Here is a 27,154-nt window from a genome sequence, read left to right as displayed (position 1 = left end):
CAAAGGACGTCGGATGCGAGGAAACTTTAAACGAGGACCAAAACAGGACCAAGGCCCAAAATAAAAGACCCTTTGTAAGTATGTGTAGTCCTGAAAGTTGACCTTTTAGGCAGCTCAGCCAAGCCCAGCCCTGCTCAGTCATCGCTCAGCTCTCGCTCGGCGTATACTCAGCCCAAAAGGCGAGAGCCCAGCCCAATGTCCGAAAACGGATTTTGGTGAGCTGAGTTTCGTCTGTGGATTAATATCTGGTATCTTGTTACTACGCGTGCAGGGCAGAATCTGTCCAGTCAGGGGTAAGAAGATGCCCTAAGTTACCTGGAAAGCCTTAGCTGTGTCTAATCAAAGCCCCCTTAATCCGGCGTTTACTATCAGTCAGCAATAATAGCAAGCAACAGAGTAAAGGTTCCCTCTCTTCCCTGCTCCCTTGCTGAGCTACCTACTTTCGGCCCCAGGTCTTCTCAAGCCTATCAATGACCACGTTCTACATTACATTCACGGAGATATTGGGAACGTCTCGTACGTACGAGGGCATCTTAACATCTTAAGGTTCCTAGCCTAGCTAGCTTCTCCTCTTATATCCTGGCTGCGCAGAGGTAAAGCCTATGTAGATGAGGGTAGTCTCGGGTAACGACTGAGGTTAGGGGTTTCTAGCTGCTAGGAAATGTAGTCCGTAGGTAGCTTAATACAGCTTACTTTAAGTGTAACGAGGCATGATGTGCCGGTCACAAGTGGATTCGCAGGGGTCCTGCAAGGACCCTGCTGAAGCTTTGGGCCTGCTGCTGGACAGCATTGATCAATGACATTCCGATTACGGCACAGCCGTACGACGATTCATTGTCAAAACCTTGGGCTGCTGCAGCAGGCCCAATTCAGCATTTCTGATCCTAATGAAGCTATTTTGCTGCTGTATAGTGGATACACCGAGTGGGCTTACAAGCCCGATTCTGAAGCTGAGATCCTTAAGATTCAGCCTTTGTTTCTATCTAGTAATAAGAGCCGCCCGTGTCGACGGCCCCTTTGTTGTTGTGCCTCCCTAACCGTGAGTGTGTCCCGTACGACCCTCTAGGTTTCTCCTGTTGCTAGGATTCCCTTATCGTTACAAGTTCCTAGAAACCTACGTTGTATTGTAGTCTCTATACTCTAGGATCTATTTCTGTAATGTATTCAGTCCGAGGCCTGTTGGCTCGGTTGGGAAGGGAACGGGCAACCAGGTAACGGTACAACTTCAGGAACGCATCCTTACAATTCCATTACTTTCTAGCAGTTTCTTTAGCTTTTCATAGGTGGCACGCAGATTTCTAGTAGACTGGCAACTCTAACCGGGTAGTCCAAAAACAAGGCTCCGTGACTGCGCCGCAGGCACAGTCAAGCACAGGGAAGCACAGGCAAGCACAGGGAAGCACAGGCAAGCACAGGCAAGCACACCCGCTAAGCAGGTTAAAGCGGCGGCAGCACAGGCGCATTCACAAAGGGGAAAGTAAGTAAAACTCGATTCGTCTGCTGAACTGGTCTGTTTCAGTTCCCCTTCGTAGGCAGCGTCTCTGGACTCCATGTTGTGTGTGGCCGGGGGTGCGATAGATCTCCCTCTTCGACAAGGTCAGTCTCAGTGAATTTGCTGAAGAGAGACAGGAGGATTCCCCGCATCATTGCGCAGGCTATTCATAGACTTATTGTATTCGAAGGGGTGGGTGTGGGGCAAGCTCGGCCTGCAAGAGTCTCTCAGCAACATTTAGACCATCCATTAGGTTGCGATAACCTAGTACTGCCTTATCTAGGGCTTCAAATGTGGCCTGAAACGAGTATTGCCTGCATACGGCCCCAAATGTGGCTTGCAATATCGACAGTTGTGACCTAATCCGTTCCCACATGGGTCACGTTTCTCGGCATGGTTGTTCGCGGGTCGGAGGGTGTCAACCACCCATTGGCTAGTAAACGTTCAGCTCTTGCATCAGGCAACGAAGAATTGCAGCTGTCAACCCTTTGTGGGAAGTTGGGGACGTTTGATAATCGCCATATTCCTTGGAGACATCCAATAACGTAATTAATTCAAGCACAAGCTTCGCTGCTGTCGAATCAACCACAGCTTGCTGAGGGCTGCATTGGCGGGCCTCGGAATGCGACGCAAGTTGGACCATGTAGCCAACCCCCCTCGCTGCTTCGAGATATCGGATGATGGCGAGGCTCCATGTCAACACGGACGCGCACCACCTGCGTGCAGGGTGGAAGTCGAAAGAGGTGAAATGTTGAGATTTGTTAAGGTTGAAATCTGAAACGGGAGCACCAAAAGTAGAGCGGGAATCAGTCTGCCGGGTAAGATAAGGTAATTATGAAATGTAATTACTATCTGAACAAGACAAAAATACCACAATTGCCCTACACCACACCTTTCGCGTCCAACCCCGAGTTCACTGTTCTGGTGATGCTTGCAAGTTGCTCAAGTGTCTCTGCAAGCACAGACTTAACAAGAAAAGAAAGCCAATAGGTTGACGAGGGAGAAGATATTAATTCCTGTTCGTCAAGGAGACCAAGGCACTCTAATGATGTATGCACCCTTACTCGCCCATTCTTGATTACCGTCCCATGCCGAACCGACCCGACCACGACTTCTCAGCCCGCAGTCGAGGATTCTAGACTAAACTGAAGACCCGTAAAACAGAAGAAAAAAAAGTTAGTATAGTAAGAGTCAACCAAACAAGACGAGAGCACAATGATACTTGGTGCTCTGTCCTTCGCCAAATAACTTGACGGGGATAAAAGAAGCAAAACCGGGCCTGCCGAGGGCTGAAAAGTATGTCGTGGCCGCAAAGACGAGTAAGCACATGTGCCCATAGGCAATCTGACCTTTCCTCCCTGTTCCTTGCAAAGTGGCCGCAACCAAACCTGCCGATAAGGCTATGATATTAATATTCATCATCGGCAACGTGGCAGGGCCAAGTCTCCCCGGTCCGTGTCCTTTCTTCCCATGACCAAATGGACAAGGGAATAACGCAGTCAACCCGAGGCGGATGTGGCACTGTCTCGTGAACACCATACTTTACGTGCTCAAGCCATGCTCAAGCCATGCTCGGTATAACAGGCTTCGGTCCGGAACTTATCCACTCCCCTCCACTGCTGAGGGTGTCAAACCGGCTAATACCACTCTCCGGGCCGTCAAGAATAGTGCCGAAGCTGCTGAAGTAATAGCCGATTACGACGACCATGTAGCTGAGCAGCAGAATGCTGCCCTTGAAGTAGTTGCTCTTGCCCTCGCCGTACATGTAGCTCAACAGGAAAACGCACAGGATCACCGTCACCATATCCCACTGGGGGAAGAGGAGTGTGAAGGTGTATCGCGCAAGGTCTTCGACAGGTATGTCGAGAGGGTAGATGGCCGAAAAGAGGACCAGGGCTGGAATCTGCAACAGGCAGACTTGGAGAGCGTAGGCTGAACCGATTTCCATCGAGAGGGCAATATTGCCATTCATGGCAAACGAAATGGCGTTCAAAAACTCCGTCGTATTGGGCACGAGCGCGAACAGCGTGATGCCCAGGAACTTTTCGTCAATCTCGAAGCTTTCGAGGACAACGTCCACCGTGTCTACCAGGATCTCGGCAACGGCGGCATAAAGCACCGTAGCACCCATCAAGATGATGGAACTCTTCAGACGGCTCCAGTTTGGTGCGTCGTGGCCTCCATGTCCGCCTCCGGAAGCCCCAACAAACTCGCCGGCGTCTTCATGATCCAAAAATGTAGCACTGCGGATCGGAGCGCTACGGCTGCCCGACGCAGAGGGCTGAGCCGGAGTCGAGACTGAAATTCCATGCGCCGAGGTCCGCCTTGGCCCCTGGACGTTTCGGGCGGCGACCGTTGCAGCCGTTGCAGCTATCTCCGCAACTTGGTGAACAAGGTTATCATTTTCTGCATCACTGAAGCCCGGAATATTGATGCCAGTGCCAATATTGTCGGCGCCGTAACCCGTTGGCTTCGGGGGCGTGATATGAAGCGAACCATTGGCTGGGCCTACCGGAATGGACGAGTTATGTCTCGTCTGTTCTTCGGGTCTGGGGTTATGGCCGACCTGGCGAAGAGACTGGCCTAAAATCCGCTTGTAAAGATGCGAATCTCGAATGTCAACGCTAGTGGTGTCGCCCAATGAAGCATGTGCTGAAGCTCGCGCGGGAATGTGAGGCGTCATACCGTCCTCGTGCTTCTTCTCGTCGGCATCGGTGTTCCATATGACGGCGGCGTGTGTGCGAAGCGTGAACCAGAGACCAATAATGTACGACAGAAAAAGCATGCCGGCCGCCATATAGCAATAAGGACGCACAGCTTCGATATAAAAGCGGTCATTGAGGGTTGGTGTTTGTGAGAAATAGCATCGGCGGCAGTCGCGCGATTGCCCCCCGCGGGTAGGGCGGTCGAACCCGATACAGTCCTGGCAAGTGAGCTCGTGGGTGCCGTATATTTGATAGAAGAGCGTCGGGCCGAAAGCACCAATGACGGCAAAGAGGAGCATAGTCGATGTCACGCCGGCCGACTTGGAGTTGAAGCGCTGGGTCTTGCGCTTGATGGCTCCGCAGCACATGGAGATGCCGGGGAGGAAGAGGATGCCCGCAAATATGCTGCCAACAATGCTGCCTTCAACCAGCTGGCCCTTGCCCTGTTTGAGGGCGACGCAGTAGAGGAAGACCTCGACAAGGGTGGAAAAGAAGGCGTTGATAGCGGCGCCAAGGCCCATTGAGGATTGTGCCGAGATGGAAGCGACAGCTTGGCCGATGAAGTATGCCAAAGGGATGATGGATGCCAGTCCGCCGACGAAGAGAAACGCGGGCGACGTCAAAAAGTTCTCCACGTGAAGAATGCCTTCCAGTACAACCCAGTCAAAGATGACGAAGACGACGATGGCCATGAGGTTAATCAGGAAGACATTGGTTCCATCGATTGTATACTTCCAGTACTTGAGCCCAACAGCGCGATAGGTGCAGACCAGGATGGAAGATTGCGGTGCCGCAGGGTGGCGAGCAGAGGCAATGTCGGAATCGAAAGACAAGGCCAGAGGATGACGTCTAAGATGGTCGAGTAAAAGCATTGTGACCTTCCCCATAGGAATCCAGAATACTAAAAAGTAGCAGAGGATCGACGTGATGAACAGCGAAGGCATGATCAGGAAATAAAAGAAGACGAAGAAGACAACACGGCCGATATTCCACTGGCCGCGGCCAAACAGCCGTCGCTTCATCCGCGGGAGATCGGGGTCCGAGACTCCCCCACGGCCTCGGCCGAGAAGGCTCTCCGTCTCATCGGGCTCCGAGTCGAGGCTTCTTCGAGACCGACCAACGATTGACCGGCCCGTGTCCGGTCCGAAAAAGAGTCTGCCATACTCCAAATCGCCGCTCTGCCACTGCTCGTACTCGCTAATGCTCCTTCCCTCGCCTTGGTCCTCGTCCAAATAGGCCTCCTGCTGCTCCAAGCGAACGAATTTTCCGAACGGGTAAAAGAGATATCCAGCCAACCCCCACAAGACGCGCCCATACTCTCGCCCGCTCGGTGCGGCAGCGAAGAGGAAGCAGATAACGGCACCGACAAAGGCAATGAGTGCCATCCACCAGCCAAAACCTAGCGTCCAAAGAAGGTTGAAGAGGAGTAGCCAGCGACTGACACGGCCACCGGGCGACGAGTGAATGTCACCTTCGGCGGTCTTCTGGACCGATCGGTCTTTCTTGTAGAGAGCTGGCTTCCACAGTCTGATTCCGAACGGATGCGTCTCGTTAATGGCCTGCTGACGATCCTTGAGGGTGAAGCTCTCGGCGTCACTGATATCATCATCGTCATCAGGCGTTTCTCCCACGGGCCCCTCCTCGGCAACTATGTCATCCTCGGCTTCTTCTATAAAAGATGGTTCGGCCGCCTCCTCAACCTCGTCCTCGGGCTGCTCCTCTATCTCCTCGTCGTCACGAGCCGAGTGTACTCGTGATAGTGTTGGCGGTGCGAGAGTTCGTCTTCTTACGGTTGAAATATAGCTGTGATGCCGTCCGAATGTCTCGGCCTCGACCTCGGCGATGCCATCATCCACAGAGAAGTACTCCCCTCGGTGAGGAGCTTGTGTGTTGGAGGATGTGCGGCGCGACATAGGCGGCTTTCGCGGGCGCGGGCGACCTCGGTCAGGGCCTAGCAGCGGCGACCGTACAGGTACCACAGGGGTTGTTCGTGGAACGCCACGGTCAGAGGTACCAGTTTGGCTTCCTCCGTCGGCGTGGATGCTGCCTGCTGTGGTGGGACTATTGATGGACCCTATAGATAAGAAGGGAAGATGGTCAACTAGAGTCCACGAGTCTGGCTGGGGAGCCAGGAATTGCACCCACCATAGTTCTGCTCCGGTCTCCTCCGCACGGTTTCTGTCGACTGGAAACTCTCGGAGAGGCTGTCGTCTGCGCCAGTAATAGACTCGTACCGTGAGGGCCGACGGGTGTCAGTGGGCGAGGGATCGCTAGACGAGCTACCATCGCCCGGCTGAGAGGGAGGATCCATGGTAGAAGATGTTGTGCAACGGTAATGACACCGCAAACTGAAGTTATATACTTGTGATGTGCTAAGATGTTTGGTCCGGCCAGGATACTTGTTTGCACTAGAAAACCCTGAGCGCGAGTCGCAAGCAGGATCGCTTTGGATGGATTAGCGTGTGATGAAGGTTGGCATCACAGTTGCACGGATCGGAGGAGTCGAGTTCATAGTATGCGGTTTCGGGTCGTTCTGGCTTTCGCGGGAGAAGGCAGCTCGAGCGACGCGTGGCTAGCAACTGCAATACCGCAAAATAAACAGGCAAGGTTGATGGGCAGCGCACTTGGGAATCAGCATGCGGGGGTGGCGAGAACAAAACGGCCCAGGGACGAAGATTATATGCCGGTGTAGGTGCGACTGAGTGTTCCAACAACGGAATGCGCCTACCTGAGGCTTTTGCAGTGTCCTTGCCGGCCGAGGGGAGTTGGCGACAATGAGTTGTGGGACTTGAGCCCAAAACGAGGTGCCGCAGGTGTGATCCTGGGCGGAGACAAGGATGGGCGTCCCAGGTGCCAGACCTTAGCAGGCTGCTGACCAACCTGTGGACCTCCGTCGGCCTTCCTAGCGTCTTGATTTCTAGCTTAGGTAGGTGCGATTCCGGCGCTGCCATGGCCTGTCAATTGGCCGACACAGGCCCTGAAAGCTCAGGCGGACAAGGCACGGCTTCCTCCAAGACTAGCCTCCACAAGTTTCCGTTTTGCGGGCGGGCAGCACCAACACCGGACCTGATGCCAGTCTTGAATCCTTGATCTGGGAAACGTCGATCTTCCACGCCGTCAACATTGGCTGCGCCCGACCCTTAAACAAATTTACCGAAAACCAAAGTTGACATGCCTGTTGGCCTGGTTTGATCAACGGCGACTAAGACTCGAGCCGCTCACTCGCCTGGGCATCTCGCCTGGGCATTCCAGATTTGCATGCAAAGAAGATCATAAATGAATGAAGGAGACCCGTAGCTCCTGTGTGAGGATCTACCCCACTTACCCAGCTACCTATCACGGACATCCCGATGCATAGGTAACTATCTGTGTGAAGAGGTATGGAAGAGGGGATAACGTGCGCATGCAGCAGTCCACATTTGAGACACGACACAACGGTTGGGTAAGCCAAGACGAAAGGCACGGTTTGTCGGGTTGGGATCTGAGCAATGGTGGCACAGCTTCGACATCATGTGGGCAGCTCCGATCAGGGGAAGCCGGCCGACATCGCCTCTCGAAGTTGGTCCTTTGAGCGAATGGAAGCGCTGAAAAGAACCAATGCTCAGGACCGGGCAATTGAGATAGGACAGCCCCTCCCAAATGACCGATAAATGCAACTAACTAAACTTGAGAATGAAGGGCAGGTTCTGTCAACCAGAGAGCTCTGCTAGCTCCCGAAGTCAAGGTCCAAAGGACAAAACGTACCCAATAGTACGCAGTTAGGCCCAGTAACGATAAACTGTAACTGACAGAAATCCTACCGTATATGCTTCTCAGTTTACCTTTAGGCAGGTCCTCATGTAAACATAAATGACATCACTGGGCTGGGCCTCAGTGACAGCACACGTTCTAGGTGATCCGTCCGTCCCGGGCCGTGCGACGATGTCGGGCTGTGGAGTCGATGCACTGTGCGTCACGTGATGTCTTGGCTGCAGCCGCTTCGAAGTCTTGGCATCAGGCACTTGCGCCGCGTTGCGTGGGCCTTAGCTGCCTCATCAGCGAACGGCCGACGACGTGCTGTCGACATTGACATCTCAGCACCAGTAAACCCAGCGAATGAATCTCCATCTTCACCAAATTCTCAAAATCCAGTGATCTCAACAATCCGAGCCATACCTTGCGCGTGCGACTTCCGATTTTCCATTCCAGCGCCGCGGTTCGCAAAGCTTCCATTTGAGCTGCCCGCCGGCCACAGACAGTAAGCGAATTGAGCCAAGCCGTCACAATGGCGCTCGACAACTACTATCACAACAAGATCGAGGCGATGCTGCTGGAGATCCTCAAAGGCCAGGCCGTCTTGCGCCGGCTTGAGGCACAGCGCAACGACTACAACTCACGGGTGCGGCTGCTCAGAGAAGAGCTCGGCCTGCTGCAACAACCAGGCTCCTACGTCGGTGAGGTGGTCAAGGTCATGGGCACCAAGAAGGTGCTCGTCAAAGTGCATCCTGAGGGCAAATATGGTTGGTTGCCGTGTTATTGTACGCCTCTAGGCCGAAGTTGAAAGCTGACAGAATGACCTGCAGTGGTGGACGTCTCGGACGCGGTCGACATCACCAAGCTCACAGTTGGCAAGCGTGTAACGCTGCTCTCGGACAGTTACAAGCTGGAAAAGATCCTCCCGTCGTCGGTCGACCCGCTTGTATCGCTCATGATGGTCGAGAAAGTGCCCGATAGTACATACGATATGATTGGCGGCCTGGACCAGCAGATCAAGGAAATCAAGGAGGTGATCGAGCTCGGCCTCAAACACCCCGAACTATTCGAGTCGCTGGGGATTGCGCAACCAAAGGGCGTGCTTCTTTACGGTCCCCCCGGTACCGGCAAGACGCTGCTGGCACGTGCCGTGGCTCACCACACCGACTGCAAGTTCATCCGCGTGTCGGGCTCGGAACTTGTGCAGAAATATATCGGCGAGGGTAGCCGTATGGTGCGCGAGCTGTTCGTCATGGCCCGTGAGCATGCCCCTAGCATTATCTTCATGGATGAGATCGACTCGATCGGCTCGTCTCGTGTTGAGGGGTCTTCGGGCGGCGACTCTGAGGTGCAGCGGACCATGCTCGAGCTGCTCAACCAGCTGGATGGATTCGAGCCGACAAAGAACATCAAGGTTATCATGGCGACCAACCGGCTGGACATCCTGGACCCAGCGCTGCTGCGGCCCGGCCGCATTGACCGCAAAATCGAATTCCCGCCACCCAGCGTCGAGGCCCGCGCCGACATTCTGCGCATCCACAGCCGCAAGATGAACTTGACGCGTGGTATCAACCTGACCAAGATTGCCGAGAAGATGAACGGCTGCTCCGGCGCCGAGCTCAAGGGCGTGTGCACCGAGGCCGGCATGTATGCCCTGCGCGAGAGGCGTGTGCACGTCACACAGGAGGACTTTGAGCTTGCTACCGCCAAGATCCTCAACAAGCACGACGACAAGGAGGTGTCGCTGGCGAAGCTGTGGCGCTAAGGGTTGGATAGCATTATCATGGTTCGAGAAAACATATTTTGCCACAGCAGCAGCAACAGCGAGAGTGGTAACGACTGTGTATTCTGCGAGCTGCTAGACCTACAGCAGCTAGGGGCTCTGTAAAATGGCTTATACTGTAAAACATTGGAAGGGCGTAGTTAATAAATAGACTGACAGCCGGGCTATGGCGGCCAAGTGGTTCGCTTTTGCACGGATACTGCTTACCTTACTGATAACCGTGAACTGTTCACAGTTTATGACGTTGTCGTGTTGCTTTTTGACGTCTAGGCTAAACGGTTCACACAGTCCTAAACGGGCCAAACTTGACAAATAGGCATATAGCAACAACAAATAGTGCATTGAAGACGCCGAGGCCGATAGGATGGGCGATATAACAGCGTATCTCAAGTACACCCCCCTTTCATTTCGTACTGGACTGCAACAAGCCTCTACGGCAACAAAGCACCGTCGCACATGCTCGTATATATACAAGCCTCCCATCTAATGTACGATATAATGTATTGAATGCCATGAAGGCATATATATATATACCTGCTCTAGCAAACCGAACCTGATATCAACAAGTGCCAGAACACCAAACATCCAACCTATGCAGAGCCCGCTCCGGATGTATCATGCAGTAATTATGCTCCGGGCCACAGTCATAGCCCATTTTCCCTATCCTCTACTTAACAATGCTGAAAAGATGTAAGAAAGTATCCGCCATGGATGTGACCTTGAGCCACGACCGGTCTTTTCACGGTCTCCCAAACAATACCATACATTGTTCCTCCATTCACATAGCCAGGCTCCCGCTCCCGCTCCTCCCCCTTCCCCTTCCGCCCTGGTTCCCGCTACGGTCCTTGATACGTCGGATCCATTCGAGGACCGTCTCGTAGCAGAGAACAAACTGGCGCAGACTTTGCACCATACTTAGTCGCTGCCCGCGGAACTCCTCAACAGTACGAGCAATAAGATCAACGCTGTCATCATCGAACCAGCTGGTATCGATGCGTATGTCGTCGGAATATCTACCGGTTTCGGAGGCAGGATGCGCGGTGTCGCCCATGGAGAAGTATGCGGCCGGTTGCTGGGACGTCGTGAGGAGATCGACCTCTTCTCCACGTTCCGACATTAAAATATCCCCGTCCATGTCGCGATCCAGTGCTTGGCGTTTAGCTCTGGCGCCCTCGCTCGTCTGCTGAGAAAGAAGCGATTCCCTGTCGTCATTCCTCTTACGGGCCTGCTCCTGCTTCGCAGCACGTAGCCTCTGGCGTTTGAGCATATCGATAACGCTATCGACAGTGCAAAAGGCACCCGTGCGGCCACACCCTGCCGAGCAATGCACCAACATGGGCCTAGCTTGATCGCGAGACTCGGGCGCGTCCAACAAGTTCGTGGAAGAGAAGCTGTCACTCCCTTTGGAGCCTTCCATATTCCTCCAAGCTCTATCCCGTTCGTTCATGGGGCTAGAGGCCTCGTCGAAGGAACCGCCACGTCGTGGTACCGATGGCAGACCATTCAACCTGGAACCATCAACCGGGGGGGCAGCACGTTGCATAACATTGGCAAGCTCAACTAATGCAAGAAGATGGCTAGGCTGCGCAGGGGCACCGAAATCAGGCCAAGAAGGATAGTGAAGTTGAGTGATCTCGCGAATAGTCGAAAATGGATGCGCCGCATGACTGAGCGCAAATTTCCGGATAATGACATATGGCGCCTCTCCTGCGCCCGCGAGCTGCGGACCGAGACCGGCTTTAGGGGGGGCGGTGGCGCTCGAGTCGAGTGTCGTCGTTGTATTAGCTCGACGGCGAGCCCCTTCAACCTTCGAATGGCTGGGCGCAGGCGACTCCTGTACAGACTCTGCCGGCGGCGCACCAGAAACCGAGGCATGCCGGGTAAAATCCAGTATCGTCTGGGAGCTTGGCTGGCGCTTGTCGATATCCAGCGACACCTTTTTCTCCGAGAGGACCCGGAGCCTAATTGGGCCAAAGTCTTTCCCTTTCCAGTATTGATGGCATTTGAGCTGACCTCCTTCGGATTCAGCTGTCAACATTACAATGACACGCACATCCTGGTCCCAGATTACAGACCAAAAGTCCTACAATGCGGTCAGCAGATATTCTCCGGGAAAGCGAGAAGGGTAGGCGGGCAAGAAACATACGTCAAACGTCGCCGGCAATGGCCCTTGGCTGGCGATATATCGCTTGTGACTTCGGTTGGCTTGAATATAGCTGGCGTTGACGTAGTCGCACTCGCCCTCTGTACGCCCTTGAAGCCTAACGCGGGCATGCTCAAACGGCAGGATGTCCTTGTACCGGTTCTTGCCACCCTTTTCGATGCCCGACAGCTGTACCTTGGTATTTTCGCGGGCAGCTTCACCGGCCTGGACCGGAATGAAGGCAGAATACGCCTCCTTCATGCGCGACTGCTCTGTCAGCTCGATTCGCAGGAACTTGTCCGATACTTTCTTTCCGTGGTCGCTGATCGTGGTTGCGTCCCTCAGCCAGCGTGGCAAGCGATCCTCATCAAGCCCTGCAGGGACGCCAATATCCATCTGTCCAACTCCATCTAGAAGATCTTGGTTTTGCCGAATGTTGCTGAAAAACGGGTTAGGGTTATTGTTGGAGTTGGGCAACAAAACACCTCCGATAATAGGAGGGATGCTAGACCGAGGGCCATTTGATGCCGAACTAGCACCCAAAGACAGGCTCGGGTATGATCGGCCAGAGGTCCGATCGACCAGATCGGGGTAGGCCGCGGCGAACGCGTTGAATCCTCCGCGAAGAAGGTTTGTGGTACCAGTGTACCCAGCATCAGTGAACTTCTTGACCATGTTCATCCCCGAGATCGCGTCGCGCTTCTCGGACGAGAAGCCATCGTAAACAACCAAATTGCTTGCGTTGCGCCAGCTAGCGAACCTCTCTTGATCCTGATCTGTTTGGAAGGTTTGTTGTAGTTTCTGCAGGTTAAACGTTGCCCGCTTCAGAAGGGTAGTCGGTATACACAGGTTCAGGGCACCCTTGATTCTGGACTGTGTAAATTGGGGCGAGACTCTCACGTCCAGTATCAAAATATCTGCACCAGTGGAGCTTTCTATCAGATCTCTCAATTTGGTTGGCGATAACATCGCAGTACCGCCGCCTTCGGGCTTCGGCGGGGCAGATGATGATGTATCATGTTGGCCATTCTGGTTGGTAGGCCGAGTATCAATCTTTGGGCTGCTCTGGAATGGCGAGTCGAGCTGAGAGGGTGATTCAGATATCCCAGAGTTCAAAAAGGATAGAGGGTCAACAGATGCCTCGGAATTGCGCTTGGAACCTCTGGATCCATATGCGGAATCTTTCGGGCTCTCTAAATCGACATTTGACTTTCTCCCAGAGAAATCTCTTGTTTTTGGTGGTCCGCCAACAAATCCTGGCGCTTGTGGAAAAAACGAACCAGAGTCGTTTCGATGGGTCTGCCAAATTGCAGGAAACGGCCGCTGCAAGCCGTACGGTGTTGCGGCTAGTAGACTTTGCGTAGCGACGTTTGTGAGGCTTGATGTCGACAGACTAAACCCCGCTATCCCTCTATTTGAATCGACCTGCCTTCGAAACGCCTCGAAGTCGGGATTGGCATCTAATGGGGTTTGCTTTGGGAGTGCCGCCGCAAATGACTTTACTGAGGATGTTGGAGAGCTCCAGTTCTCCCGGGGCAACAGCGACGAGTCTCGTGGATCTGGGCCAGACTCGACGGCAAGGCCGAAATAATTGGGACTTGGTGGTCTGCCAGCTTGTGCCGCACTCCAGGGCGCACTCGGCGAGACCATTGGAGGGTATGGCTGCCCGACGGAATACGGCGCATGCGGTGGTGACGCAATTGGGGTGCTCGTAGATTTTGGGGGGAATAGCGACTGCGAGTTTGAGCGAGAATGAGCAGCAATCGCATGCGTTGAGACAGGTAGTGGTCGACTGGATGTCTTCATGATGTAGGAGGTGATCCGATCGTTGGGCCTATGCTCGGGAGGCATAGCTGCAGCAAACTAGGTATGCAGGGGAAAAAAACAAAGCCCACGTATGCCTGTCCTGAGTAGTCCTGCTCAAACAGATCTCCCCCGTATAAGCTTCGTTGTCGACAATTCCTCATAAAATCTCCATCCCCGAGTCGCCAACACGGCAAGAATAATTCGGAGAGGGAATAGAAACACGGGGTTTCTAAGTGTTATCGCGTCGTCAGCAAGTAGGATAGACCCAGTGACTATGTTGCGCCAGCGGCGGCAAAGAGCAGGGCTCTCAGGCTTAGGACCCAAACGAGAATCTCGGGTGGGTGGGTCACTAATAGAAGACAGCCAGAGCCAGGTGAAATGAAATAGAGAGCTTCAACATCTTTGGTGGAGAATGCGTGCAGGCACCTGTGGAGTCGTCTGGCGTCTGGCGTTCGGTGGGGTTGGACCGGCCGTTATTTGGGCGGTGATGTGTTACGTATGTACCCTGGCCGAGGTGCAATGACGGCTGTGGGGGCGAGAAGAGTATCGGGTCTCTAGCCCTTTGTATCGGAAATATTTGGCCGCTTTCGCCTGGTGTCGATTTTCGGCGTCTGTAGGCGGGGAATGTTTAAGGGGCGTCGGACGGGGTCGTTCGGTCCAAAGATTTGTCGAGTCTCTGACGGCAGTCAGGACAACTAGTATACGTCTGGCAAGAAGGGGGTATGCCAAGGAATATCGTCATGGACGGAGGGGACTTGAAGATGGCAGACTCAAGGGGAGGCGGCCTTCAAGACCGGGGACCGACGGGAGGCCCAGGGTTTGAGGGGCAAGAAACTGTAACTGAGGCCAGGAAAGGAAAACAGGGGCCATTGAGGTTGATGTCTGGACGTGCAGGGGGGGGAGGGATTTCTCTAGTGTAAAAGGCCTACCAAGGCGGGAACGATCTGCACTGCTGAAATGGCGAATGGGCTACCCTGACGCCACTCCCACATCGAGGCGAAAGAAAGTACGGCAAAGTTTGGAGACATGTAGCAAGTCGGCACAATGGGCTAAATAGCTCCAGTATGCTCAAACCCGAATGCTGAGGCACCTGTCTAGCTTGCTACATCTCAACTGTTCTTTGAAGAAATCGAACAATGCCCTCACCGCCGAGTCTCACGGTCTAGGCAGGCTGGCTTTCGGAGCGTCGGCTACTAAATCACTTCGTCGTCATCGGGCACTTGTACCCACAATAAAGGTTCGAGTGCCGCCGTTGCGGATTCCCGTAACCCGCAATTCCAGAAAAGCTGCGCGCCGCGAGGCGGGGTCTAGATTCTAGAATGAGACAAAGAGATGAAGCCGAATACGCGCCAAGCATTATCGATTAGGTCAATAGAAAGACCTAAAAGTCAGATTATTTCTCTCTCGTATCAGGCCCTTGCTCCTTTCGACAACCAGGGCGGCAACCCAAAAAGGACAGCGCCTCCCGAACGCAGCTCTGAGGATTCAAAGACGGGTTGCCAAAGCGCCGATTGCGACGATAAGGTAGGTACCGGTACTTGACCTTCCAAAAGAAAGTCCCGGGGAATGATGAAATGGCAGGATAGTCAAAATTGGGACGTGGCTTGTAGTGCATGCACCCAGGATGTCGGTGGGGTTGGTAACGTCATAGGGCAGACAGAGGCAGGCGCTCCGAATTTGAAATCCCCGCTCGTCCACCGCAAACCGCATCCATGTAATAGAACCCATCATCAGTGTACCTACGGATACCTAAATGAAGCTGCCTTTCAGCTTGTCGGTGACACGACCATCGTCGCATTCTTTCAGCATCCCTAACTCCCGTCTGCACCTTGATGGCGGGCACATTGTCGTGTATGTTAGGCGTATTACGTCACGAGGCACCCGTTTCGATCTCGCCTGGAGCAGCGGCTTGCAACCTACTAGATTGTGCTTGGATAGAAGCATGGATATCGGGGCATGGTTCAGGCCAGTCCTCTGGAACAACTGCAGTCTTAATGCATTATTATCTGGGCCTTCCGAAATATAGAATGGTGTTTCTTTCGAATCTGCTCACGAATTGCTCCGAACGTGGTCTACTGTGTATTCGGAATACCTTACGGGTTCCCAAAAAAAGAAATCGACTCCCGCTGGCTGACTGCGGGGTCTTATTGGCGATGGGGGTGTTTTAGGGGTCCTGGTCTCGCCAACATTGCAGGAAGGAATGGCACGATTTCCACATTTCTGCTGCCCGCCGTGACGGCCACACGCACGTCGTATCCCTGATTGTGGGATGCCCGCCACGGCCTAGACCCGAGAAGACCGACTCGTCATGCAGCCGCGACCAGGATCCTGCATGCTTGATGACTCCGCTAGAAATCCGTCTCATCGGTTAGCCCTCGTCGGTCAGGGCTGACGGTAATGTATGACCCGAAACTGGAATGCTCCCGGATTAGCACGGATTGCTCGTTTACCTTAGCCGGTGCCTCTACTACAGAAAAACGAAACTTTGAGTTCGGATGTTGCGTATACCATACTTAAAACCTTCAAGTACCGTGCCTCTGAGCTGCCTCCCTATACCACCTTTGCCCAGGTGCACACTAAATTGGAAGCCTCACGGGGTTCAGTCCTCAGTCACCGGTAATGCCGGGAGTCGTGACTTCAATATAAATGCGTATAGGCGTTGATTCCGTCTTTCAGTCCGATTAATATGGTCAGATCATAGCTTGTCTGATGCGAAGACGTCATAGCCAGCATAGTGCATCCTCTCCCTAGCTAGGACTGTTGTCTCGGAACTTGGGCTGCGACGGAACCGGGAGCTATTGAGGGATGGCAGGCGGAGAATTTCGAATTGACATCTTCTGTCCAGCCTTGTTGCTTAACTTTTAGGTAGCTTGTGCGCAGAATTGGGTTAACTTCCCGAAGGCGTCATTGATCTGTTTAAAACTGTATTGTTTGTGGAAGATGAAGATTCGGTCGGCTATCTGCGTTGGTGGCCGAGTAACACGGGACACAAACAAATGATCTCTGGGCATTCTCAGGCCGTTCATGGCCATGCAGACGCCTCGTCAATCAACGACTCGATTTCAATGTTCCTTCTTTCTATGAAGCCGAAATCGTATATACTGAAGTTGGGGAACGGTGTCCTCTGTGCAACGAGACAGCGTGCACAGAGAGGCCATAAGGTAGGCGAGGGCCGAAACAGGCCTCTTTGTTTGATGGGCATTCTACGCGGCCAACTCCAGACTTCCCTTTTCCTTCCTCCCCTTTTTCCCAGTTTCCGTTTTTTTTTCGCCCAGTACCCACACAGAATTTACCGATTCTTGGTGTTGCACACAGTCTACACATCCGGTCAGCTTCCCTCTTGAAATAACTAGTATTACACCATGGAAGCATCCAGATTCCCCAAAGGCCCTCAATATGCATCTTATCACACGGGCATTGCACGTAGTGCATGTGTGTCCCGCGCCTGAGGCTAGCGTGGATGCCGCGTGGAAGACAGGGCAATGGAGGATTCGACCGTCTCCCCGGTCCGGCGCTCTCCTAAATCAGAACGGGAACCCAAGGCCAGTTCTACGTGAGTGACATACCTTGCTTACATCGACAGCGAATGCTTAGTAATGGACATTACGAGCTCAATATCGGGACTCCCTATGCCAAAGCATGACGCGGGCACTGGTTAGAAAGGAGGCCAGGAGTCGGCTGTGGCCACGGAGACAGCCGAACAACCGCTGTCTTGGGACACAAAAGAACTCTTTCGTGAGAGAGGGGATGAGCTAGGGGCTTAGAACAACAGTGACATAAAGTGCAAGATAGGTGTTTACAATTAGCATAAGGTACCTAGGTAGCGGATCGGGCGTCATTCCATTGAGCCTGCTAAAGTATCGCGGTGGATATGGATTGAACAAGCTGTTCATCCCAGGCTTAGCCAATATTCGATACCATGGTCCCCTCGGTTCTCACGACACGGCACAGGATATCCCAAGCTCTGAGGCTAATTCTGGAATGTAATTATTGCACCGCCGTTTGTCCCCCATTTGAAACCAGTTTGCGAGCGAGCGGAGGTTACGGGGTGAGGCCGGATGATGATTCATCTCGAAAATAGCCATCGGCTTCTATCTCGGGGGCCTCAGCACTTCTGTCGTCACCCCGGGTAGGCACCTCCGGCTTGCCATTGTAGGCAAACGGTTGCTAGAACTCATGTGCTTGGGAGACTGTGGCCTCAGAGGTACAAGGTCGGGAAGCGGATATCGCAAACATGCCGAAGACATTTGGACGCGATGTGACGTCACGATAAACTACTGGTACCACAACTTCGTGATCTAAGCAAACATAACGCAGAAGAAGATTATAATTTTAGGGCCATGTTCTATTCTCTTGTTGTTCGAGTCTGAACTGGACTTCGCAGCGCTTGGTTATGACGAAAGTTTATGTCATTCTGCCCAGAGCCAGATGTGATTCACTTACGGATACATGTAAACCAAACAGGTTCACTGTTTAAAGCTAAAACAGGGACTTCTTCAGATACTAGGTAGTCATGCTTGAGTAGGTCGAGAAGTGTGTAGCTGGCTGGTTACAATAAGTCCGTGTAACTTCGCGATTGCCATGGCATGCACCCACATAGAATCCCATAGCGCAATATACCAGACCAAATTACTTGCGATGCGTATATGTTGAGATGCTGTTGGAAAGCAGTACAAGACTTCAGTAACTAGTCTATCTCCTGGTTTAATGGAGGTTGTTAATAGAGAATAGAATCTGACAAAGGAAACAGTGTGTGTATTTGAACTCAAGACAACAACTACCAGCTTAGCCAGCTACTGGGACCGCTTTGGCTCAACACGTAACTTCAAAGTCAACCAGATGGTAACTCATTAGGTTGAAGTCAAGCCAAGAAACCAGAATCAGGCGTCTAGTGGCATGGTGAAAAGGTAACACATCGAGAATATACTCTATTCAGCACGCCATAATGCGTTCCGATTCTTTCTGTCACAATATTTGAGGGCCACTCCGTCCATCCCAACACATCAACCGGGGAATATTAAAACCCGAAAACGCCATAGCAATGCAAATTCCGCGCTTAGGTTTGGCAAGCCTCCTTCAATAAACAACCAAGAGAATAGACACCGGCAAAGTCACATATACAATAGGGAAGTTGGGGGAAATAGAAAGAATGTCCTTACCCCCATCTCAGAAGGCCAACAGATACTCAGGCTGCCAAAAGCCCCCGACCTTTTGTAAATGACACGCTGGGCATCTATAGCCGAATGTAGAGATCGAGACACTCGACTCGCCATTCTCTTCTCCCCAACAAACTTCGCAACCATTCCATGCCGAGTCCCGTCCATTCTACCTTTGTTCGTGTAATCTGCTCCGTGGCAGCGGTAACTAATGCGCCGGCTGTGGTGTTGAGCATTTCTGTGACAGCAGCTGATGCTGTGGCGTTGATGTCCTCTGTGGCAGACAAATTGGCGCCCCCCTCAGACCTCCATCCCGATATGGGCAGGTATATGAAGCTCCCGCCCGGCCTGGACTGAAACCAGTTGCTGTTGAAGTCGAAGAAACAGCGGTCGGACCAGTTGCAGGAGGTCAAGAAGAGGATAAGCAGGAGAAAAGAGCAGTATACGCAGGGCCTGTTGAGGAAGTAGGTGCAGACAAAGAATAGAAAGATGAAAGCCGGCGATGCGTTCGTCGGGATGAAAAGGAGAGGAAGCCAGCTAGGTAACGAAGACCAATGTTAGATTTCACGGCGCATGCATAAAGCGGGTTACTCCGAGGTTGGAAATCTGAAGGTGTAGGGAGTGAGGGCCAAGGGAAGCGAACCTGCGGAGGCAGAACATGGTGGGAGAAACCAGTCTCTGTAGCGACTTTGCGCAGCTCCCCAGGCCGGCAGTCAGACAATTCAACGACAGCAAAGGAGCCAGTAGAACGAACGCCTAGGCTTCGAATAGGAAACAGAGGACAAGCCCTCTAGTTGGCGACAGGTGGTGCGATGTGAGGTGGTCAATGTGGACGGCTTTCGTTTGCGACGGCGCTTGTGCCTAGGCGCCCCAGTCGGGACTCGCCAGTATCAGTCGGTCTGGCAGATTCCGAGGCAGGAATAAGGAGGGATGACGAAGTAACGGCAGGCTAAGAGTCAAGGTGCAGCCAAAATCCGCCCTTGATGAAGCTCTCGACCGCTTGTTGGTCCTGGGTGGCTGACACTGGGTGGAATTTAGGTATCCTGCGGCCCTTGACAGGACGGCACCACATTTCTAAGATAGCGTTGAGATCCATCAGATCTTCGTGTTCGCTTATGTAAGTGGCGGCGGGGGGTGGGGAGCCAAACATCCGCTAGTCCTGAACTTGCTAGCACCTCTCCACCTCAGGCATCCTCTCTCACGCTGCCGGGACATGATGTTTCTACAAGCCCCGGAGCTACCCAAGCAAGTGGTTGCCAAAATAAAAGGCACGCACTACCTGCGAGTACCTAGCCCACTATAGTAAATTACTAACAACTACAAGTCGCCTCCACGTACTACCACCGAGTCACTCGACCCTCCCCTACTAACACATCCTGCATTCACACTACCATCGAATCAACCCATTTGTTTACCGTCTCCTGGGTGAGTGGTGTGTGGTTTAGTGTGGTGTGATGGAAAGTGGTAGAATTGCTAAGGCTCCTGTTAGTGGTCGACCTGCATGGGCTAGTTTGGCGTGCCTTTTATTTTGGCAACCGATTGCCAAGGTAGACACTTTAGTTCCTGACTCTGCGTTTTCGAATGCCACTTTAGTTGTGAATTGCTTGTAAGCAGCCTCCAAAGAGGGACTTCTACTCCGGTCACACCCTCAGTAGGTGCACAGAGAGAGCGTATTTCAGGTACCTTAGGTTTCGGTCTTGAGCTGTTATTTTGCAGAGAGGAAATGGCCAGAGGGCTTATTTCCACGGGGCGACGGGAGGCGCCCGCGTGGAGGACTGGGGTTGTCGAAACAAACAGCGCAACCCAACTTAAACGCTACCGGCGCGGGATCCCCGCCATCTTGAAAACAACATAGGTAGCAGCGGTCTGCACGACGCCAATAGGTAGCCCTGTTTTTAGATAGCATGCGAGATTTGTCCACCACTTTGACATGATGCTCTCCTGCCAGCTCCTCGAGGCGCCTCATTGGACACCTCTCTCGGGCCAGCCCCACGATGTACACGTGTAGACGCTAAGTGGCACGGGCCACCGCCACAAGCCCAATCCCCAGCCTCAAGCCTCCAGCGACTTTTTTCTGGACTGCCCATTCGAAGCGCAGCAAACGCAATCTCTGCATCTTCGCGGTTGCAGAAGCTGCAGCTTTCTCTTCCCTCTTCCTTCCTCGCCTTGCACCATCCGGCGAGTGTGTATTACCAACAGCCATCGTCGTTACAGTGCAATACTCGTCAGTTGGAAATTGGCGCCGCTTGTGTTTTCTGCATCCAATCCTTCCCTGCTCTTCAAGTTCTCCGCCGACAGTAGCAGCGCATTCCGCCCTTCACCCCGTCGTCAGACTCCGCACTATTCGGCGGCGCCACGCACAAACAAGCCTGACGTTCTGAAGGATTGTTGATCTGAACACGCAAGGTGACAAGGGCTACTCGAGACATCTCACAGTGTCTTGGGCTCGTCCGCCATCGCCGCCATGTCCAACTTTTCGGCGCCGGGTGGCTCTGGCGCGCCCGACACCGACTCCAGTGCCAACTTTGAGTCGCTCCTAGCCCAGCTCCGACGCCAATCCTCGCCTAGTCCTGGACCTGCCGCCGCGCCTGACCCCTTGGGTCAGTTTGGCTTCAACCAGGGCAACCAGTCGTTTTACGGTCACCACCCCAATCCCGACTCTCCTAACCTGCCCAATTTCCAGGGTACCATGGATTCGCCTGCTTTCCTTCCCGAGGCTCCCACACCACCAGTTAACTTCTCCCACTCCCAATTCCCCCCTGGCTTGATGAATCCAATCGGCACGGGCCGCGCAGGTGGAGGTGGCGGCGGCGGCGGCGGAGACGATCGCACAGCTCATCTGTTAAATCTCCTCAAGTTTAGCGGACAAGGCGGTTCTTCGAATCCGCCCCATTCATCTCGTGAGCCCTCGCTCAACTTTGCGCCCGCTCCCCCAGCTCGAGTGGTGCCTCCGATCATCCATGCACCCGCTCCGACGTCGGCAGACCCAACTGGCCTTCTTGCGGCCCTGATGAAGGGAACACTGCAGCCAGAACCGCCAAAGCCAGAGCCTCCGTCGGCAGCGTGGAACCCAGCCGTTCCTCCTTCCGATACCCAACAGTATCTGCTGAACCTTCTAAACCGACCCAAGCCGAGTCAAAACGATCTGACCGATTCCAACCTGTTGACCCCGCCCCCTGGTGAAGACGATGCAAGAGATGGAGATGGCTCAAATGGCGCTCGGTCTGCTGAGCCCACTCTTGTTGGCACTCTGCCATCACGATCGGAATTCGATTTTGAACCTAAGGGGCTGGGATCGCCTCCGAAATATGGCTCAACTCCCCAGTCCCAGCATTCGCAAGCGGTCTCGACGACAAAGTCGGCTGTCCATGGCGGCTACTCGAACCCATTCGAGGATCTCTCTGGATCTTCTCCCTTGAACCGGACGCCCAAGTCTTCCACAACGCCCGGAGCATCTGGCCCCCCGACAAGCGCCAGCTTTTCTGCACCTGTCTCAATCCAGATCCTCAAGAAGCCAGACTCTGCCGCCCAGTCTCCAGATCAGAAGCGGTCTTTGAGTGATCGTAGCATAGGAGGCAGTCCAGAGCACTCGAGACGTAAGCTTACGCATGCGCCCTCGCCTCTCTCTCACGGAAACGTTCCTCGCCCCGCCCTCGTGAGCGTATCTCCCTTGTCCGATACTAGCGCCGAACAGGCTCAGCTAGTTTTGGCCGGGGAGAGCTCCGCCGAGGATAACAAGAAGGAGAGCGTGGCAGACGCTCTGAGCGGGCTTGCCGAGCAGGTTGACAGAGAGGCCCGGGAGGCTCTGACTCGCGCTGAGGACGTGAAAATCAAGGAGATTGCCCAAGACATGGAGGATATGATGAACGCCCGAACCGACGAGCAGTTTGTGCAGTCCGCGCAAATTACCGCCCAGGCTATTATCAAGGAGCTTGACAAGGACGAGAATAAGACGGCCCTCGACTCCCTGGAACCGGGACTCGCTAGGGAAGCGAATGATATTCTCGACGAGGCTGTTCAAGGTCAAGGGAACTTGGCCCCAGTGGCTGATAGCTGGGAGAGCGCCGAAGCCGACGAGATTGTGGTGATTGAGGAAACCGCGACTCCCATCAAGGTTTATAATTTCCCCATGAAGCCCTGGATATCCATCGCTGTGCAAGAGACGGATGAGGTTCGCCCCGTTTTCCGTGAGGAGTCTATTTTAGACATCGCACGACTGAAGAAGGATTTCGACCAAAACGACCGCAACCTCGTTTCTGCGTCGGAGACGTACATGGCTTATGGCATGTCTAAGGCGGGCGGACTTAGAGTGATCAGGCAAGAGGACGGCAAGGACGCCAAACTTTTCACTGACACCAAGGACCGGATCTTCAACGTGGCCATCTCAACGTCGCCTTCAAATCAGCACGCCAAGGAAGCAATCATTGGTACTGGTGTCAGTGGTACCGTCTATTGGGTGCAGCTCAAGAAGGGCAACCGTGACCACTTGGAGGATGCTCACCCTGAGCAGTATGGATTCGCCCTACCACCCATTTCTGGTCAGGAGGGCGGCGATACACCAGGCGGCGTCCTCAAGACCCGAGCCAGGACCTCTTCGATGCACCCGGACTTTTTTGCTGTCGGCCGCGGCAAGTCGATCAACATCATCTGGCCCTCCTTTATCTTTGAACACAATCTGTTCAAGACTGGTCACGACCGCGTCGTGGATACGGAGAAGCTTCTGAAGCAGTGTTCGTTGAAGATCAACACTGGCAAGGCTGGGAAAGACTTCACTTTCAGCCAAGACGATACTTTGATGGTCTCACTGGATAAGTCTGGCCGGGTCAAGTTCTGGGATGTGCGTGACCTGACGGCGACGAAGGAAGGGTCAGAACCCTCAAATCCTCTGCCCTCGCGGACGTCTCTCGAGATCAAGGAACCACTGATGACCTTGACCTCTACGCCCGAGGGCGAGAAGGCATGGCCTACCTCTGTATTGCTGCTGGATAAGTTCCGGCCGTATCAGAGGCGTGCCGCCTTGAGATACATGATCGTGGGCATGAAGCAGAATCACACTCTTCAGCTATGGGATTTAGCATTAGGGAAACCGGTCCAGGAGTTCAATTTCCCGCACAACAAGGAGTCAGATGCGGTCTGCAGCGTCATGTACCATGCTCCGTCGAGCATGATTGTTGTCGGGCACCCAACCCGCAACTCGATCTACTTCCTCCACCTCTCAGCGCCAAAGTATAACCTAAAGAACGTGACCCAGGTGGATTACATCGAGCGGCTCGCCGCCCAAGATCAGTCGGTCCCCCTGCCAGAGGCAACTGCCGTCATTAGTGGTATTCGGGAGTACTCTTTCGCGAACAAGGGTGTACTGCGCAGCCTTAACATTCTCGAAAACCCCGCCTCGTCTGGCGACGGAGATGAGCCAACCCTCTTTGAGCTGTACGCTATGCACTCCAAGGGTGTCACCTGCCTCAACATTAAGCAGAGCGAATTGGGTTGGACCAAGGATAACAAGGTTATCGTTTCCGCTGATGCGGTGGAGCTTGGCATGGTGAAGATCTCGAAGCTTATCTCGCCCCCTCTGCCACAGCCTGCAGACCCGCAGCACATCAATACCCCGAGCAACGAAACCCCGGTCCCCCAGATCCGCATTGCTACGCGCAGCGCCAAGGATACGCAGCAAAAGACGCCGCCTCAAGGCGACGACAAGAAGGGTCCCGAGTCTGCGACACCGGCGAAACTGGATCAAAAAGCGGAGGTCGAGGCCCAGACCCCGATGCATCAGCCCGAGAAGGCAGAGAAGAAAGGCCGGAAAAAGAAGGGCCAGGCAGCTGCACAGGCGGCGGCGGCGGCTGCAGCTGCAGCATCTGCGGCAGGTGCGGCAGGTACGGCCGATCGCGACTTCGGCTCAAACGGTGCGGTCGAGCTAAGCCGAACTTCGTCGCAAACCAAAACTGGAAAGAGCTTGACCCGCGCCGGCGGCGACGCATCTTCCACACTTGCCTTGACCCACCAGCTCAGTGATCTCACGTTGGTACCCGCCGCTGTTTCGCCTGAGCACCTCGATGCTGTGGTTGCCAGCATGGAGTCGCGAATCGTGACCAAGCTGACTGACCGGTTCGATGCCCTTTTCAACGAGCTTCTTAAGCAGATGCACTCTTTCCAGGAAAACCGCGACACGGCCTTTGTCACAAACCAATCCGCCCTACTTCAAATGGTTGCCGACGTCTTGAACGACAATACTGAGGCTGTTCTGAAAACTCTCATCATCGAGCAAATTAACACGACCGTCATCCCATCTATCCGCAACGCAGTAGAGAATTCAGTTTCAGATCAGGTAAGCGCCAAAGCTACCGCTCAGCTTAACGCCCTGCAGAAGGAGGTCCAGAGGCTCCTGCCTGGCGCCGTCAGTCAATCCATGCAGAAACCCGACATCGTCAAAAACATTACAGACAAGATTAGCCACAACGTCAACGCCCACGTAGATTCACTCATTCAGAAGGCATTCGCCAACCAGGCGCCTAACATCGCCAAAATGACAGCCCAAACCGTGCAGCAGCGCATCGTTGATGATGTCAGCAATCAGCTCAGCTCAGCTTTAGAGCGGCTCGAGGGCCGCAGGCGCGACGACGATGCAAAGCTCGATCGTCTCATTGCACAGACTGCTGATCTCTCCGGCATGATCTCGACGTTGGCCGCCTCTCAAACCCAGATGCAGAGCGAATTTGCCTCTCTTAAGCAGCAGATGCAGCAGATGCAGCAGATGCAAGAGCAGAGCCGGATGCAAGAGCAGAGCCGGATGCAAGAGCAGAGCCGGATTCAAGAGCAGAACCGGGAGCGCGAACTGTCTGCTGCCGCAGAATCCACCCACAGCCATGCCCATTCTCGCGACAGCGGCGGATCGCACGGCCAGGTTGGCACTGCCACCCGAGAGGCTATCAATTACCCTACGCAACACCAGCATCAGCCTGCCCACGCACACGCACATGCCCATCAGCGCCAGCATCAGTTTGGCGGACACGACCAGCAGATTGGCTTTGCGCCCGCGGCCCGCGAAGCGCCCGAGGAGAACTTGGTCGAGATAATTGATGCATTGATGCGATCCAACAATTACGACGAGGCCATTCTGCGCTGGCTCCAGTCTGGCGACAGGGCTGAGGAGATCTTCCAGAAGGTACTCTCCAATTACAACCCGGTCTTCCTTGCAAACTTCCAGCCTCTTCTGCTTTTGTCTGTGGGCGCCACGGTCTCTCTCGAGTTTTCGCGTAGCACGCCGAAGATGATTCAGAAGGTTGGCTACATGGAGGTCGTTATCTATGCGTTCAATCAGATCTTGCCGACCTTGGTATGCACTTCCTCCGTCCACCCACTTACATACTTTTTCCCCATATTAACCAGTAACAGGATGACCAAGTTCGCGAGGTGACACCCAAGATCATGTCGCTCTTGAAGACGCGAGTTGAGCAGCTCTTGCTTGACATCAGCCGTGTGGCACCGCTTGACAATTCTCTCAAGACACTTGCCAGCATGGGACACATTGCTGGCCGCATTGCCGACAGCATCCAGTCCCAGAACATGTCGGCTCACGGAAGCAGCATCTACTAGGCAACATGGTTACGGTAGATACTTGGGTGAAGAAACGGGCGGCGCAACATTTCCCCCTGCAAGCTGCTTGATACCTATTCCCTCTTCCCCTCTTTAATGCTTCTCGTCGCCGCTTCTTAGGGTTGGCAAAGGCGCCAATCTCGTTCTAGATGGTCACCAACTGTAGACTGCGCATGCAGGCTATGGGTGATATAATTGGCGCGGCGGATGGAGTGATTCCCCTGTTTCTGCCTTTTTTCCCTTCATTTCCTTGCGCGGTTCCTTTTGATCTGAAGAAAGTCGACCAGGCATTTACAATCCCGAGACGAATAGGATGCCAACAAGCCAGCAGGGAACCCATAATCTGGTCCATCATGTGCAGCACATCGGCGTCCGGTTGTCTTGTGACGGATAGCGATGACGACTGGGACGACTTACTCTTCTTATTTTACGAATTTGTCTGTATAAAAGTTCCCAATGAACATAAATTGCCAGCTACTTGACTTGGGCCCTGAAACTCGATCCCTCTTTGGCTAGTGATGATGTGTGATGACAAGAAGTTCGGATGCCGAGGCCCAGAGAAGCAGATCAGCACCATCGGCCGACCCCTTACGCCACGTTCATGTAACTCGCCCTGGTTGTTCCGGATTAGGTGTTGCTGTCACGTGTGTGGGAAGCTGTCCGTGCGTTGATTCCATGGCAACGAGTGCCCGTTTGACTTGGGATGCCGTCGACTAATTTGATCCAGATCCACCTCAGCTA

The 27,154-nt window shown here is 53.7% G+C and overlaps 5 protein-coding genes across 5 annotated transcripts; 2 read left to right on the top strand and 3 right to left on the bottom strand.

Annotated features, from left to right (window-relative positions):
- Window positions 1–2,941: 2,941 nt before the first annotated feature.
- Window positions 2,942–6,610, bottom strand: B0T26DRAFT_258234 (Sodium/calcium exchanger protein-domain-containing protein). Its single transcript, XM_060434027.1, has 2 exons — window positions 6,343–6,610; window positions 2,942–6,271 (listed from the first exon to the last, which is right to left on the bottom strand). The coding sequence occupies exons 1-2, from the start codon at window positions 6,506–6,508 to the stop codon at window positions 3,054–3,056; spliced, it is 3,384 nt and encodes a 1,127-aa protein (XP_060299237.1). The 5' UTR covers window positions 6,509–6,610; the 3' UTR covers window positions 2,942–3,053.
- Window positions 6,611–8,461: 1,851 nt separating this feature from the next.
- B0T26DRAFT_674895 (P-loop containing nucleoside triphosphate hydrolase protein) lies at window positions 8,462–9,694 on the top strand (the record flags this gene model as incomplete). The annotated part of the gene is made up of 2 exons (XM_060439759.1): window positions 8,462–8,696; window positions 8,760–9,694. The coding sequence occupies 2 exons, from the start codon at window positions 8,462–8,464 to the stop codon at window positions 9,692–9,694; spliced, it is 1,170 nt and encodes a 389-aa protein (XP_060299236.1).
- A 648-nt stretch (window positions 9,695–10,342) lies between these two features.
- B0T26DRAFT_258198 (uncharacterized protein) lies at window positions 10,343–14,044 on the bottom strand. The gene is made up of 2 exons (XM_060434026.1): window positions 11,859–14,044; window positions 10,343–11,795 (listed from the first exon to the last, which is right to left on the bottom strand). The coding sequence occupies exons 1-2, from the start codon at window positions 13,704–13,706 to the stop codon at window positions 10,491–10,493; spliced, it is 3,153 nt and encodes a 1,050-aa protein (XP_060299235.1). The 5' UTR covers window positions 13,707–14,044; the 3' UTR covers window positions 10,343–10,490.
- Window positions 14,045–18,894: 4,850 nt separating this feature from the next.
- On the bottom strand, window positions 18,895–19,477 carry B0T26DRAFT_740285 (bladder cancer-related protein BC10-domain-containing protein; the record flags this gene model as incomplete). The annotated part of the gene is made up of 2 exons (XM_060443830.1): window positions 18,895–19,354; window positions 19,461–19,477. 2 exons carry the CDS (start codon window positions 19,475–19,477, stop codon window positions 18,895–18,897), a joined length of 477 nt encoding a protein of 158 aa, XP_060299234.1.
- Window positions 19,478–21,281: 1,804 nt separating this feature from the next.
- On the top strand, window positions 21,282–26,413 carry B0T26DRAFT_640645 (uncharacterized protein; the record flags this gene model as incomplete). Its single annotated transcript, XM_060437247.1, has 2 exons — window positions 21,282–26,153; window positions 26,213–26,413. 2 exons carry the CDS (start codon window positions 21,282–21,284, stop codon window positions 26,411–26,413), a joined length of 5,073 nt encoding a protein of 1,690 aa, XP_060299233.1.
- Window positions 26,414–27,154: the final 741 nt, after the last annotated feature.

The sequence above is a fragment of the Lasiosphaeria miniovina genome (genome assembly GCF_030549165.1).
Source record: "Lasiosphaeria miniovina strain SMH2392-1A chromosome Unknown B0T26scaffold_3, whole genome shotgun sequence".
Taxonomy (NCBI): domain Eukaryota; kingdom Fungi; phylum Ascomycota; class Sordariomycetes; order Sordariales; family Lasiosphaeriaceae; genus Lasiosphaeria; species Lasiosphaeria miniovina.
Note: the sequence above shows the minus strand (reverse complement) of the source record. Positions and strands in the feature narration are given on the sequence as shown.

Coding starts and splice junctions, on each gene's coding strand:
- B0T26DRAFT_258234 (XM_060434027.1), bottom strand. CDS start 6,508: ATGGATCCTCCCTCTCAGCCGGGCGATGGTAGCTCGTCTAGCGATCCC. Junction 6,272..6,342: donor GAGACCGGAGCAGAACTATG/GTGGGTGCAATT, acceptor TCTTATCTATAG/GGTCCATCAATAGTCCCACC.
- B0T26DRAFT_258198 (XM_060434026.1), bottom strand. CDS start 13,706: ATGCCTCCCGAGCATAGGCCCAACGATCGGATCACCTCCTACATCATG. Junction 11,796..11,858: donor CATTGCCGGCGACGTTTGAC/GTATGTTTCTTG, acceptor ACCGCATTGTAG/GACTTTTGGTCTGTAATCTG.